The sequence below is a fragment of the Rhinatrema bivittatum genome, chromosome 8 (assembly GCF_901001135.1).
Source record: "Rhinatrema bivittatum chromosome 8, aRhiBiv1.1, whole genome shotgun sequence".
Classification (NCBI taxonomy): Eukaryota; Metazoa; Chordata; class Amphibia; order Gymnophiona; family Rhinatrematidae; genus Rhinatrema; species Rhinatrema bivittatum.
Window position 1 is genome coordinate 271,856,225 of NC_042622.1, and position 16,515 is coordinate 271,872,739.

The 16,515-nt window shown below is 43.4% G+C and overlaps 1 protein-coding gene across 3 annotated transcripts in view; it reads left to right on the forward strand.

Moving 5' to 3' along the window:
* MELK (maternal embryonic leucine zipper kinase) overlaps nt 1-16,515 on the forward strand; it is a 265,917-nt gene that overhangs the window by 205,567 nt on the left and 43,835 nt on the right. For all 3 annotated transcript variants that reach the window (XM_029610905.1, XM_029610904.1, XM_029610906.1), the window contains 3 exons: nt 3,183-3,387; nt 8,135-8,219; nt 16,191-16,359. In XM_029610905.1, the coding sequence (XP_029466765.1) occupies nt 3,183-3,387; nt 8,135-8,219; nt 16,191-16,359 (459 nt within the window). The remainder of the gene's footprint in view (nt 1-3,182; nt 3,388-8,134; nt 8,220-16,190; nt 16,360-16,515) is intronic.

The following is a 16,515-nucleotide window of genomic DNA, read 5'->3' on the forward strand; positions in this document are numbered from 1 at the left end:
GAGTCTTGGTACACCCATATTTGGTGACTGGCTGATTTGGGCCAAGTCTCTGGGAGAAAGCTGCCTGGTGTCTCGCAAGGTGATCTCCCTATTGCAGGAGCTTGGTTGGTTGGTGAAGCTGGCCAAGAGCAGTTTCAGCCATCTCAGTTGTGAGAGTATCTCTGTGTTTGGTTTGGTACAAAACAGGGCAGGATTTTCCTGCCATAAGCTTGTATTAGAAGTTGATGGCGCAGATGCGTCTGACCACTGTCTGAAAGTGTGGCCCTATCTGCAGGTGCTCAGTTTGGCAGCAGCCTTGGAAGTGGTGCCATGAGTGAGGGTGCATATGCGTTCTCTTAAGCACTTCCTGGTGTCTTGTTGGAGCCCACAGTCTCAGGAATATTCGATTCGGCTCCACCTGCTAATGGAGATTTGCTCTCAACTACAGTGGTGGTGACAAGCAGATCATGTAAGAGGAAGTTTTCCTAAAATCACTGGAGTGGTTAATACTCATGACTGAGTCTCCAGGGTTGGGGAGCTCACTGTCAGGAACTGACAGCGCAAGGGTGCTGGAGTGCAGAAGAGTCTCTCTGGAACATCAATCGGCTAGAAGCCCGAGAGGTCCGGTTGGCATGCTTTGCAGTTCAGTGGCAGGTTGCAAGGTTGAGAGGTCCGAATAATGTCAGGCAATGCAATGATAGTGGCTTACATCAATTGGCAGGGTGGAACCAAGAACCAGCAAGCGTTGTTGGAGATAGACCAACTTATGGAATGGGTGTAAATGCATCTTCAGGAGATCTCTGCCTTGCACATTACAGGAAAAGACAATGTGAGAGCAGACTTTTTCAGCAGGGAGAGTCTGGACCCAGGAGAATGGGGATTGTCAGACAGTGTTTCAGCTGATAGTGGATTGCGGGGCCTTCTGTTTTCTAGATTTGATAATGACTTCTCATAATGCGAAGATTCCTCGATTCTTCAGTTGCAGGAGAGATCCAAAGTCCTTGGGTATCTGTTATCTTGCAGGAATGGCGGAGGACAAGCTGCTGTATGCTTTTCCCCATGGCCCATGTTGGGTAGAATGGTTCGGAGGGTCACAGAGGAAAGGTGCTTCCTGTGGCACCAGATTGGCCCAGGAGACCATGGTATGCAGATCTGAAGGCTCCTGGTAAACTCCCCCCTCTGGTTTCTGGCGCACAGGAATCTGTTGTGGTAGGGACCTTTTCTTCATGAAGATCCAACTCCATTTTCTCTTACGGTATGACCCTTGAGAGGGCTCACTTGTCGAAGTGTGGATATTCTACTGCAGTGATTGCCACCTTGCTATAAGTGAGAAAGTTCTCCACTTCCTTAGCATATGTGTGGGTTTGGTGAGTGTTTGAGGCCTTGTGTGAAGATCGAGGTGTTCTTCCGCGTTTGGTTAAGATCCCATTCATTTTGGAATCTTTGCAGGATGGATTGAAGAAAGGCTTGGCCCTTAATTCTTTAAAGATGCAAGTAGAGGCTCTTGCCTGTTTCAGGGATCTAGTGAATGGTGGTCTCTTGTCAGCTCAACCAGATGTGGCCCCATTCTTGAAAGCGCCCTTGTGGAGTCTTAATCTTGTGTTAGATTTTTTAGCAGGCCCTACGTTTAGACCGACGCGTAACCTTTCTTTGCGGTTGCTGACATTGAATATGGTGTTTCTTGTGGCGATTTGTTCTGTGCATAGAATTTCCAAGCAGAAATCCTTGTCTTGCCGGGAGCCATTTCTGAGTGACTCCAGGGGCAATATAGTTGTGTACTATTTTTTTTTTGCCAAAAGTGGTCTCAGATTTTTACTTGAATTAGTCCAATTCCCTGCCGTCTCCGGATAGGGAAAGAGATGTGGAGGAATATCGCCTGTTGTGACCCTTGGACTCAAAAGACATATCTTAAGGTATCTGGAGGTTTCTAAACCTTTCTGAAAGACTGATTGCCTGTTTGTCCTCCACGGTGATAGTAAACGGGGTGAGCCAGCTTCATGGGCTACAATAGCTCGCTGGATTAAGGAGGTGGTCACGTCTGCATAGGTGGATGCTGAACAGCAGTTGCCTAATCAGGTTAGGGCTCATTCCACTAGGGCTTAGGCAGTGTCATGGATGGAATTTAGATTATCTCCCATCAACATTTTCCGAGCTGAGACATGGTCCTCCTTACCTTTTCCAGGTATTATCGTTTGGATGTGCAGACCCGAGAGGATGCAGCCTTTGCACATGTGGTTTTGACTGGACTGCGGGCAACCTCCAGCCCTATTCAGGAATAGCTTGGGTACATCCCACTGGTTCTGGCTTCATCTGACTAGACGCTAAGAAATTACTACTTAGCTGAATTTCCTTTTCTTTAGGATAGTCCGATGAATCCAGCTTCTTGCCCTTGCTTGTTGAATGATTCTGCTATAATCATCCTGTGTGGCTACATGTTCTAGGGGGTTATTGGTACGTGTTAGTCCAGTCTCTAGACTAGGTTCATACTTTTTGTCTAAGCTCAGTGTTTCCTGTTGGCTGAGTACAGAAATGGTTATTTGTTAAGTTTTTTTATAGTATTTCCATGGTTGGCTTTTGAAGAGAATACCAGCAAGAATGTCACTGCAGGAATATATATATACTTTGATGTCAGCTTTGCTCTGTCTCCATCTGCTGGTAGAGGTGTATAACCTACTGGTTCTGGGTTCATCTGACTATCGTAAAGAAAAGGAAATTATCAGGTAAGTAGTAATTTCTTATCTGAGTTGTGTGAAACCCTGACTGAGAAGAACTCATGCAAGTGGGTTTTATGTGAGTTAAATATGGGAAGGGAGAACTTGAGACCCTAAATAGCTAGTTCAGTGGATGGGGCTACAGAAAGAGAATGATTGGGTGTGTTCTAATTGTGGACAGAACTACTTAAATTGGAAAAAATCTGCAGGCAACCAGGATTCTGCCAAAGAATCCATCTGTAAAATAAAAGCAAAGGATAGGATGGATGAAGGGAGGGATAGGTAGGTTGTGCTCTCCAGGTACCGTTTCCTCCCTCTTCAGAGCCAGCAGTCTTGGTTTTCATGCATTTCAGAGAGACAAACCATTATGCTCCTTAATACCACATCAGAAGGTGATAAATTATCTAGGAGTCTAAGTCCAATTGTTCAAATGAATGTACAATATTTTGAAATCCGTATTCTAAATCTTTCCTGCCTTCAAAACTTGTGCAGTGTTCCAAATCAGAATCTGTGTCTCAAACTCCAGCGAAGTCCAGAGCGATAGTAAAGAAATCGAATAACAAAGAAAACTCTGACATTAAGTCTCGTGTGAAAAATGAATTTGCACTACCTGCTCCAGTGACGCCAGTCTGTAAGAAGATTAATGAGAAGGGTGTACTCACCATGCCAAACCAGAACACTATGAATTCTTCTAAAGGTAAGTCTCTTGTGCATATAGTAGAAATCCTATGACCCATATCTTCATCATAGGGACCACAATTGTGATTTTGCTAGCTTCTGGACATGAATTCATAAAACCTGCATGACTAATTTTTAAATCTTCCTTTTTTGTAAATTAAACAGATAATTTGCCCCATTATACATCAGGCTAGTTGACTTTTTGTTCTCTTTAGGTCCTGCAACAATTTTATAAATAAACCCACTACCAAAACTGTAGGAAAATGTCATTTTTGTTCTTTAACGTGGACTCTCTCTTTTTAGTACCTTATCTTCAAAGTGAAAAGGGGATACTTTAGGAAGAGAAAGGAACTACATGCACTGGTGCAAATCTAGAACAAAAATACTTCTGGTGCTGTCACTCTAATCAGCTGGTAGTTTTTATATCAGAGCCTCAAGTCTGATTTTTAGTGCAACCAATTCACAGTTGCACTATTTTGAAAGGGGGAAGCCTTGATACGCAGTCTGTTATGTCAGACTTCTCAAATGTTCACTACCATTTGGGTCCAATATGTTTGAGGAGAGCAGTAGACCAGACTAAAGCCACCACCACATCCCTTTTGTGGACGACTTAGTAGTGCTTTCACCATGGCAACATGAGACAATTTTATGGATGCATATAAGCCCTCTTATAGAAACATAGAAACATAGAAATGATGGCAGAAGAAGACCAAATGGCCCATCCAGTCTGCCCAGCAAGCTTCACACACTTCTTTCTCTCATACTTATCTGTCTCTCTTAGCTCTTGGTTCTATTTCCTTTCCACCCCCACCATTAATGTAGAAAGCAGTGATGGAGCTGCATCCAAGTGAATATCTAGCTGATAAGTTAGGGGTAGTAGGGGTAGTAACCGCCGCAATAAGCAAGCTACACCCATGCTTATTTGTTCTACTCAGACTATGTTATACAGCCCTTATTGGTTGTTTATCTTCTCCCCTGCCGTTGAAGCAGGGAGCTATGCTGGATATGCTTGAGGTATCAGTTTATTCTTCTCCCATGCTGTTGAAGCAGAGAGCCATGCTGGATATGCATCGAAAGTGAAGTATCAGGCACATTTGGTTTGGGGTAGTAACCGCCGTAACAAGCCAGCTACTCCCCGCTTTGTGAGTGTGAACCCTTTTTTCTTCTCCCCTGCCGTTGAAGCAGAGAACTATGCTGTATATGCATAGAAATAGAAGTAACAGGCTTATTTGGTTTGGGGTAGTAACCGCCGTAACAAGCCAGCTACTCCCCCCTTTGTGAGTGCAGATCCTTTATTCCACATTTCCTCTTGCTGTTGAAGCTAGAACGATGTTGGAGTCACAGTAAGCATGTGTTTGTTTATTGAATAAGGGTATTGTCTCCAGGCAGTAGCCATCATTCTGGTGAGTCACCCACTCTTCATTGGCGGCCTCTTGACTTTATGGATCCACAGTGTTTATCCCACGCCCCTTTGAAGTCCTTCACAGTTCTGGTCTTCACCACATCCTCCGGAAGGGCATTCCAGGCATCCATCACCCTCTCCGTGAAGAAATACTTCCTAACATTGGTTCTGAATCTTCCTCCCTGGAGCTTCAAATCGTGACCCCTGGTTCTGCTGATTTTTTTCCTACGGAAAAGGTTTGTCGTTGTCTTTGGATCATTAAAACCTTTCAAGTATCTGAAAGTCTGTATCATATCGCCTCTGCTCCTCCTTTCCTCCAGGGTGTACATATTTAGATTCTTCAATCTCTCCTCGTACGTCATCCGATGAAGATCCTCCACCTTCCTGGTCGCCCTTCTCTGTACCGCTTCCATCTTGTCTTTGTCTTTTTGTAGATACGGTCTCCAGAACTGAGCACAGTACTCCAGGTGAGGCCTCACCAAGGACCTGTACAAGGGAATAATCACTTCCCTTTTCTTACTCGATATTCCTCTCTCTATGCAGCCCAGCATTCTTCTGGCTTTTGCTATAGCCTTGTCGCATTGTTTCGCAGACTTCATATCATTAGACACTATCTCCCCAAGGTCCCTCTCCTGCTCCGTGCACATCAGCCTTTCCCCTCCCATCGAATACAGTTCATTCGGGTTTCCACTCCCCATATGCATGACTTTGCACTTCTTGGCATTGAATCTCAGCTGCCATATCTTCGACCACTCTTCCAGTTTCCTTAGATCCCGTCTCATTCTCTCCACTCCTTCCGGCGTGTCCACTCTGTTGCAGATCTTAGTGTCATCCGCGAAAAGACAAACCTTGCCTTCTATCCCGTCCGCAATGTCGCTCACAAAGATATTGAACAGGACCGGTCCCAACACCGATCTTTGCGGTACACCACTTAAAACCGCTCTCTCTTCAGAGAAGGTTCCATTTACCATCACACATTGTCTTGTGTCCGTCAACCAATTTGCAATCCAGGTCACCACCTCGGCACTCACTCCCAAGCTTCTCGTTTTATTCACCAGTCTCCTGTGCGGAACCGTGTCAAAAGCTTTGCTGAAATCCAAGTATATGATATCGAGCGCTCTTCCTCGATCCAATTCCTTGGTTACCCAGTCAAAAAAGTCAATCAGATTTGTCTGACAGGATCTTCCCCTGGTGAATCCATGTTGCCTCTGGTCCATCAATTCTCTGGACTGTAGATAGTTCACTATTCTCTCTTTCAGCAGTGACTCCATTACTTTTCCCACCACCGAAGTGAGGCTGACCGGTCTGTAGTTGCCAGCCTCCTCCCTGTTCCCACTCTTGTGAAGCGGGACCACCACCGCTCTTCTCCAATCACTCGGCACCACTCCCGTTTATAGGGATCTATTGAACAGGTCACACAGCGGAGCCGCCAGAACATCTCTGAGCTCCCTCAATATCCTTGGATGAATCCCATCAGGCCCCATGGCTTTGTCCACTTTCAGGTTCTTTAGCTCTTCCCACACATTTTCTACTGTAAAAGGATTTTCATCTATTCCACTTCCCACCAGTTTTTTGTTGTGTAGAGATGGTCCTTCTCCAGGGTCTTCTTTAGTGAACACAGAGCTGAAGTATTCGTTTAATATTTCTGCCATTTCTTCGTCTCCCTCTACACATTGATCATTACCACCTTTCAATTTCACTATACCACTTTGGATCTTTCTCTTTTCGCTGATGTATCTGAAAAATGTTTTGTCTCCATTTTTTATCTCCTTGGCAATCCTCTCTTCCGCTTGACTTTTTGCCAACTTGATTAATTTCTTTGTCTCCCTCAGTTGAATCAGATATTCTTCTTTGTGTTCCTCCCTTTGGGATCTTTTATATATCTTGAATGCTGTTCTTTTAGCTTTAATTTTGTCAGCCACCTCCTTTGGAGGTGTACTGAAATGTCTCAAATTTGTTTTTGTAAACAGCTGTGATCTTGATTTGGAACGACGGCACATAACATTTTTAAATAAATAAAAACCTGGAGACTGGCTGGATTGTGGTAGTGGATGTTTGGGGAGTTGGCAGCTAGGCAGCTTGCTTGGTTCTAGAATTTTCATCTTAGAAAGCAACTCAACTTTATGCTTTCGGTCATGTAGCTCATCTATATTCGTATTTGAAAATGGTTTTTGGAAAACAATTTAGTTAAGTAATTACCAAGACAGCATAAAAAAGGATATCCATGCCTTCCTGTTGGATTTTAAGTCTTGCAATACTTTTGCATTTGACATCATGGTATATTCTAGAATAGTTTGTACAAGCTTTAAATATTTGATGCTCCTAGGAGTAATGGAAAAATGAGGAAGCTGGGAAGGATGATGGAGAAGGTTTTGAGATATTGAGAAAAGGGTAGAGTTGCGGGAAGAAATGAAAAGGAAATACTGCTTAAGAGGCAACATTAGATGAGAATTAAAATCTAAGCTTGGGAGAACCAGGAATTTGGAGAATGGAAAGAGGACGAAAGTACAAAAGAACAGAACTTGGGGAATGACGGGGAAGTGCAAGATTTTCAGGGTTTTCTGTTGTGTAAAGTCTTCGGAAAAAAATATGGAAGAGCAAGAGCTATGTACGTTACTTTGTTTCACTGGTTTTGTAGCATGTGACATGGGTTGGGGGAGGGAATTGTCAGCTGGAAATAACAAGATTATCTGTTATCTATCTAATCTTTGAGCATGTGAAACAATAGAATACCATCCTCCAAACAAGAAAGATTTGTTTGTCCTAGAGAGTGTTAAATCATCCGTTTCTGCAAAGTTGAGTTGCCCATGATCAGCTAGCAGTGGTTCGTAGACAACATAAAAACTTTATACCCAGATTTTGTTTTTCTGCATGTGCAATAAAGCATTGTGTCCCATTTAGAGAATTTGGGGAGGGTATTTCACCCTGCAACGCAGAGCTGTGGTGGCTATCAGGCTTGGAGAAGACTAGATTCTTTATGGGTTGATACCTGCTGTTGGACAAAGATAATGATCTGAGATTGTGCTAAGATTTGAATAAAGGAATTACAACCTGCCATATTTTACCTTGCACTAAAACTATGCAAAACAACGTGAAGTGATTTTTTTTTGTAAGTTTTTCTCAAATTAGTCAATATTCTTGATAAGCAACTGCTAGACACACCTGATTATTGAAGATATTCAAGTTTCAATATTAGCTTTCCCTTTCAGCCTTTAGTTATAATTTTTGGAAGTAAAAAAAAAGTAATCCTCTGTTTACCAAACTTAGATATTTGCATTATTTTAAATATTTAATGACTAGAAAGAAAATAGAAAGGCTTGTCTTGAAAACTGAATATAATTGCAAATTATTTTTTAATATTTAGACATCGAATGCATGAAAGAAATCCCCACTTGGAAATCCCCAAACACAGATAAATTGGCAGCAGCTGTAATTAGCCCTGAGAGACGGTACGTGGACAACGACTTTGTTTTAAGTACTGTGCAGTTATAGAATATCTCACCTTGCCATACAAATATGGATTGCCTCAACTGTTGTGTTCTGACATACTATTGCAGGGATGACCAACTCTGGTCCTTGAGAGCCACAAACAGGCCAGGTTTTCAGGATATCCAGAATAAGCATGCATGAGAGAGATTTGCATAGAATGGAGGGAGTGACTGGGAGAGATTTGCATGCACTCCCTCCAAGGGTGGCTCAAGGCAATCTGCTGCCTGAGGTGAGGGATGAAATGGCACCCCCTTCCCCATGGCGTGGTGCAGGTGAAATCGAGGGCCAGGGCAGGGGGAAGTGATTGTCCAAGGTCACAGGGAGTGGCAGTAAGATTTGAACCCTGGCTTCCCTTGCTTGCGGCCCACTGCTCTAACCACTGTTTTTGGGCCTGTTATTTTTTTTGTTCAGTCTTTGGCGTCCCCACTAGGGAGTGCTGGAGAAATGTTTAATAGGGCAGGGCGGCCTTTGGCTGCCCCCCATCCTGGGCCTAGAAATAGGGCTCCTCCACTCCCTATTGCCTGCCTCTCGCCCTTCTCCAGGATTCCCCTGGGGGTGTGAGAGGTTGATGAATGGTGGGAGTCTGTGTGTGTGACACACTCTTAGGGCTGATACAAGGGTATTAAATACCCTAGACAAACCTTACAGCCTTTCATTCCTCCGTCCCTCCTCTCCCCACACAATTAAAACTTCTGCATTCTTTTCCATTTTAAAATGTATTAACCACTTCCCCAACCTAAAAAGGCAGTTCCCTGTACGGATCAGTCCAGACCGTGGGTTGTCTCCCAGCAGATGGAGTCAGAGCAAAAACTGAGAAGGCAGTTCCTTATTAGCTACTGCACCCTCTACATTCCCTCCGTATTCCTCTGACTCCAGCAGATGCGGGTTGCACCTACGGTTCTCCCTCTAACTTTAGAAAGGACATTTCTTTTACTGTTCTTCCTATAGCCTTTCTCTTTATTCTTCCTTGGATGGATCTTTAAAAAAAAAAGTTTAGACAGGCTGAACTTGCAGGCGGGGCTCCTGTTAGGGACATTCCTGTCTCACTGTCTCTTTATTATATTCCTGTATTAGTGGGGTAAGTTGTAATTTTCTTTTTCAGTTCTACCCTTTTGCTGCCCGGGTTATAAGCTGTGTTCCAGCCTCTCCCCTCTTTCTGGAGACCCTCGGCCCTGAGAGGTCGTTTTTCCTCAGGAGCAGCTTAGTGATCAGAGACTAGACATCCCTCTGATTTAAATAATACTAACTTCAGTCAGGTTCACTCCTGCACCTTTGGGTCGCGAAGATTAAAGCAGCACTGATTCTTACTGCTCCGCTGCCGGCAGCCTTCGGAGGTTTATTTTGTGATTCTTTCACTTACCTTCATGCTGTGCTCAGCGCGATGCTCCTGCTGTGGAGAGTCTGCTTACCAGCTCTCGATGGATGGATATTGTGCCGGGTGCCTCCCAGGCGGGGAGGGCACCTCGAGGTAGGAGGGAAGCTGCGATTCGCGCGCAAAGGCGCACCAGGCTGTGGAGGAGTCTGTCCCATTCCCGTCCGATGCGGGAACGACGGCAGTTTTGTTTTCTCAGAGTCCTGCTCCTGCGCAGTTCAACGATTGAGTTTCACCTCGGCAAGGCCCCCTCCCTTCCGGTTCTTACCCCGGCTGCCCTGCCGGATGCGGACCCACCATAGGGGGATCCTCCTCCTCCTCCTCCCCCTCCTTCTGGGCCATTTTTGATGGAATTTATTGTACTAATGCCTATCTGGCTCTGCTGAGCCAGCAGCAGCAGTCTGATCCTGCTCTCGTCCCTTCTCCACCTAAGGTACTCAGGTACACCAGTCACCTGATCTCTCTCATGCATACACACACACCCAGGCTTCCCACTCCCATGCTCGCTCTCCACGTGCACAGGCTTCTCATTCCCTGAATCACATTCTTTCTCTCAGATTCACACACACCAGTCTTTCTCTCACACACACAGTCACCTTACCAACCAGTCTCTCTCTCTCATGCACGCGCACACACACACAGGCTTCCCACTCCCATGTTCTCTCTCACATAATCAGGCTTCTTACGCCCATGCTTTCTCATATACCCAGATTTCTCACTTTCATGCTTTTTCTCTCTCACACACACACACAGCAGTCACTTCCCTGACTAATTCTCACACTCTCACATACACATCAGTCATCTCTCTGAGCAGTCACTTTCATTGTCTCTCACATATACACACACATCAGCTCTCTGATCAGTTTCTCTCAATCACACACAGGCTGGCTGGCTGCTCCTCTTTCTCTCCCTCACTTCCCCCCACCCCTTTCCCCCCCCCCCCCCCCCCCCCAAGCATAAATGGTAGCTGCTGCAGCCTCCTCCAGCCCCTGCAGGCTGCTGTCGCCTCTCCCGATTACCGGCTGCTTCGATTGCTCGGGGGCCGCTGCTGCTATTTTTCCACACGGCACAGCTTTCTCCTTCCCGTGTACCGCGTATCACTTCCTGGTCACGGGGGGGGGCGGGCGCGGGAAGAAGAAAAGGCCAGCCGCAAGTGCTACTACTACTGCTTTTTCTACCATCGCTGCCGTTCCCGCTGGGCTTGAATGTACTGATAGCCCGGTGGCAACGGTAGCAGGGAAGGAAGAGCAGCGGGAGAGACCGGGAGCACGCGACACACCTGCCGGTGCTTGGCGACTCACTGGTTGAGAAGCGCTGGTTTAGAGTATTAGAAGCTGCTTAGCATGTATTTGCATGCTAATGAACTCAATTAAATACATATGTGCTGGAGCTGAAATAGGAGATATTTGAAATCTTGTTATCCACGTGTTAGGACATATACTGTACAAAAATGCTGCTTTTCACATAGTAAATGGCCTAACATGGCTTTGGGAATGAGGCCTAAGTTTATGAATGAGACTATTTCCTGTTGAGAAATATTAGCAGGTTTTTTTTTCTTGGCTAGGTCTTTGTGTCCTACTAAAGCACAGTGATTCCTAAGGCATTGGTTTTAGGAGGACTTGAGGAGATGAGTGTTTTGGTCTGCTCCAGAAAGAATTTGAGGTCCCAGAGGGCCATCATACCCACAGGAGGTTACAGAATTTCTCGTAGGCAGAATCAGAAGCTCTTTCCAGTAGATAATGGCAGGGCAGCACTCTTGTCTCCACTGCATCCCTGCTCTAAAGACCACAGGAAAGGCTACACTATGGATCCGTGAGTTCAGTGAGCTGCTGTCTTCTGCCCACCTAGTCTGGGTTGAATTTTGGTACATCCCAATTGTCTGGCCTGGATAAGGAAGACGAAATTTAAACTTAGCTGAAAAAACTTACCTGTTAATTTCCGTTTCTTTAGGCCTACCAGACCAATCCAGAACCCATCCAGCTATCAAGGGCTCTGTCTGACAAGTTCAGAAAACTAATAGCGAGTACGCTGCGGCCCACTCTGGCAATTAGCCGCCTCATGACCTTAGTGTAGTGATTATTAATTCCTGGGTTAATGATCCTGGAGTAAAGTTTCTTGGCTGCATCAAGTTTTGATAGCAGTGATGATATGGAAACCAAAACAAACATTTTGTCATTTTTAGCTTTTATACTAGAGGCAGCAGATTTAGAACAGCTTACTGACTTTAGAAGAGAAATGTATCCTTGACCAGTTTCAGTTCAGCTTCAGAAAATATCTCCACAGAGCAGCAGTTAAAATTAATAATGTGGTAATCAAAGAAAATAAACCAACACTTCCTCTCTTGTGGTTTTTACTGAAGTAAAAACAGGCCAGGCTAACAAGCAGTGGCAAGTTGCTGTCCTTACAATCATAGATAGGCCCTAATATATTTCTCATTTATCATGAAAAGTTTACATGACCAATCATTACTTTATTCTTTGATTACAAGTTTCCTTTCATATCCTTAAATTTGTTACTATACAGTTAGTCCAATCACAGATCAAACCTGCAATCTGCAGCCAATCACGTTACCCTGTCCACCTATGCTCTAATGCTAAAGCGACAGCCCTTTGTCCTCCATCTTAGGCCTTATCCACCATTTCATGCTTCAAGGCAACATATTTAGGCCCTCCATTTTGAGAGCTACATCATTATGGGTGTCCAGTGCAGTACCTCATGATGATTTTCATTGTAGCAAACAGCAAGCAGTGCAAATTTCACTGTGACTATGGTTCCAGGTTCAGATCTAAAATGACCTCATTCTTTAATCTCAGCACACTTCATCATAAGACTTTAGCAACATATAGTAAACAACTAACTAGCTGAGCTTAGCAATATGTGCTCCACTGTATCATTCTCTGCAAAGCTAGCCTAACTGGAGACCCCCAAAATCACAACAGAGGGGTCTTTTCTAGTCTAATACCAGATATCCACAGGAGTGCCACAAGGCTCATCCTTGTCAGCAACACTGTTCAATATATATATCTTAATCTGCTCTGCAAGGTCCTGGCTTGTCTCTGTGTGAACTACAAGTTTTATGCTGACAGCATCCAGTTCTTTGTTCCATATGAACACTCATGGTCTTACACTTTCCTATTTCTCACTGTGTATAAATTCAGTGAAATTCTGACTTTGCATAGCCAGCTGCAGCTTAACATCCAAAAAGCTGAAATGACTTTTTTGTCCAATGTTAAGTCTCCTTGTATTGAATACCCTACACTTTTAACTTCTGCTTACAAGGCCCTCTTAGAGCCATGTGATTTCCACTTTGTTTTACAGTCTTACTTTAAACTGTCTGGACTATTGCATCTTATCGTACCTTAGTTGTATCAGTTTGATCTATTCAGGCTATGCAAATTATCCAGAACTCATGTAATGTGTCTACACTGGCTACCTATACAATGGCACTTCCCGGTTGCGTTGCTTATACATGCTATTAAACAATGATTCTTTTTGATTTGGATCGACATGGTTCTGTGGCTGTACAACTCAAGCACTTCAATGAGCAAATACATTTTTTTTCATGACATATCTCCAAAGCTGATGCACCTCACAATAACTAAAGATAGTGTTCTCGGGGGCTGGTCTACCCTAGGCAGACCAATGTAACACTGACCCCCCCCCCCCCCACCTCAAACACCACCTCAGTTGAATCTGCCTCTGACAGTGGAAGATTTAGAGTTATGGATACCCTCTTACAGTTCTCTCTCTCTCTCTCTCCTCACTCCTTTTTCACATTTTGAAAATGGTGCCCTCATTTACCCTGGTGGCGCCCTGCCCACTGATGCTGCCCTAGGCAACTGCCTAGTCCCGCCTAATGGATGTGCCAGCCCTGGCTGGTCCATGTCAATCATTTGTCCAGAATATTTTGGGAAATCTTTAGACTTATTTTCTTAGGCGCACCTCCATCAGACCCACCCGCCCCGCCCTACAAGGAACCCTTCGCACGCCGACTATCAAAACTATCAAACTTACCTCTACCATGAACAGAGCATTCTCACTTGCTGGCCCCACCCTATGGAACTCCCTACCCCCTGATATACGCACTGAGACCTCCACTCCTAAATTTAAAAAAAAACCTAAAAACCTGGTTGTTTATACAGGCCTACCCACATGCTCCCCCCTCCCAATGAAGAAGACCCTACAACAGGATATCGATAGGATAACCCATGCTTCTGACTCTCACCCTCCCTTAGCGTTTCTGCTACTCCCTAAACCCATTGGCCACCTCCCTGTAACTCATGACCCATCCTTCGCTCCTACCCCTGTATGCCCTCCTTTGTATTTTCCCTCTCCCTACTTTTCTCTCCCACACCCTTTTACCTCCGTTATGCTGTTTTCTCCACGACACACCATTTGAATCTCTGATTTACTCTGCTCAACACTGCTGTTTTAAACTTTATTATGATAACCTTGTATAGTTTAAGATTATTATTTTGCTAGTAACATGACACCATCAGAATTATTCTCTTTAAGATATATTTATTACTATTGTTGTCTAAGAATCCCTCTTTCATACTCCCTGTTAGTATATACATATATATCCCTTGTATATTGTTGCATAGAGCGATTAATTACACATATATCTCTTGTATATTTGTTTTCCACATTCTTTTTACTGTTCATTGTAAGGGCTATACCCACAAGTTATTAGTTGTATGTAAACCGATACGATGTGCCAACGGCTATTGGTATATAAGAAACTCCAAATAAATAAATAAATAAAATAAAGTAAGTGCTTGCCTGAAAAAAGAACCTGAATGACGGGAGCCAATGTGAACAGAAACTGAGTGATGTCATCACAGCAGTTGATGCAGTTTCTTGTTTGTATCTGTTTTTTCTTTAATGTATTTTTCTTTATATATAAATATATATATATTTATTTATTTATATATTTATTTATATATCTCTGTCTTTTTTTCAGTTACATTATGTATGATTGCAATCTGCTTTGAGCATACCATGTATGAATGTGGAATATACATTTTTAAAAAAATAATTGCCTTCGGTTGTCTTAGCTTTGATTTAGGATGCTGAAGGTGGCAACAGATCCCTGTAGGAGGAGTGAAATCAGCTTTGAGCTTTTTTCTTTGTTGCCATCTGCTGGCAGGGGGAGCATAATCCACTTGACTGGTCTAGCAGGACTAAAGGAAAGGAAAATAAGTATGTTTTTAAATGTCACCTGAAAAACCTAAGTTCTTACTGGGAAGGAAGCAGCTCTTGTAGTTTTTCAGAAATATTTTAACTGCCCTGTTCACAATAACACTCTTAGCCAAGGGGTCGATTTCCCCCCCCCACCCTTGAGCACTGAAGTTACTAGTTCAAGTTTTAGCCGCAACCTAACTGACTAGCCTGCTGTTTGCATGCTCAGGATTAGACTGCTGAACTTTACTGGCTAGCATAGGAAATAGGTGATAATTGGCTAAGGACTACCCTCCGTTGACTGGGAATGCCTCTAGGGCCAGCCACTTTTTAGAATGACTAGATTTAACCACTCAGGGTGGGATATGGCTGCCTAACTAATCAATTACATGATGCAGAAAAGTGGCCCCTTAAGGGACTTTCCCCTCTCTTTTGGGCTAAGCTATGTCCCCTGCACACGTCTGTAAAACATCAAACCATAGGCTATGACTCCTCCCATAGCACTTAATATATAGTTTAAGTCTGCAACACTTCATTGTAAGGTTCTAATCCACAAAATGTTAATTTTAAAACTAAAAAAAACAGTTGCCATGGATATTTTCATTTTTTATGCCTTTAGTGACAAACCCTATTAATGCAGATAGAATGCTTGTTGCAGACCAATTGATGGGGCACCCAAGTTCAGTGCTTCCTAACCTGGTTCTCAAGGCCCATCCAGCCAAGCTAGTTTTCAGGGTATATACATTGAGGTGCATATTTTTATGGTCTCTATATATCCATGAGGTTAAAAATAAATACTAATGTCTTAGTATATTAAAAAAGAAATGCCATATTAGCCCATACCAAAGGTCCATTAAGCCCAGCAACCTGACTCTAACTGTGGCCAATCCAGGTCACAAGTACCCAGCAGGATCCCAAAGAATAGATCCATTCCTTGCTCATAACCAGGGCTATTCCATGGCTTTCCCAAATCGACATGGCTAATGATGGTTCATAGACTTTCCTCCTGTAACTTGTCTAAATGCTTTTTAAATCCAGCAACACTGTTTCACCACATCCTCTAGCAACAAATTCCACAGTCTAATTGTGTGCTGAATGAAAAAAATGCTTTCTCCAATTTGTTTTTAAATATTCTACCTAATAGTTTCACAGTGACCCCTAGACCTAGTACTATTTGAAAGGGTAAATAGCCATACCCTGTTTATCCATTACACCCCCATTCAAGATTTTATTGAATTCTATCATCTTTTGTATCTCCATATATTCAAATCTATATTCCAGTGTATTTAGAAAGTGGCTTAGCCATTTAATATATAATACACAAACACTTGCTGTATGGGTAAAATTAATGATTTATGGAATGATTTACATACTACAGATGCCGCTCTGTAGATTTGGATCTGAACCAAGCCCACTTGGATAACACACACAAGAAAAAAGGAGGAAAGGTGTTTGGAAGCCTAGAAAGAGGGTTGGATAAAATGATTACAATGCTTACTCCAAGCAAAAGAAAAGGATCCACAAGGGACGGACCAAGAAAATTAAGGGTAAGATTTTTCTTTTTCAAAGAACTTTCTTTAGAAATCCTCCAGCAATCAAGTGTGTGTGTGGGGAGAGGGGTGTGTGACAAAAATGTTTACTCTGTCAAACACGTAAAGCAAAAGAATCAAAACTTTAACCCCTAAAATGATCTCGTGTGAATT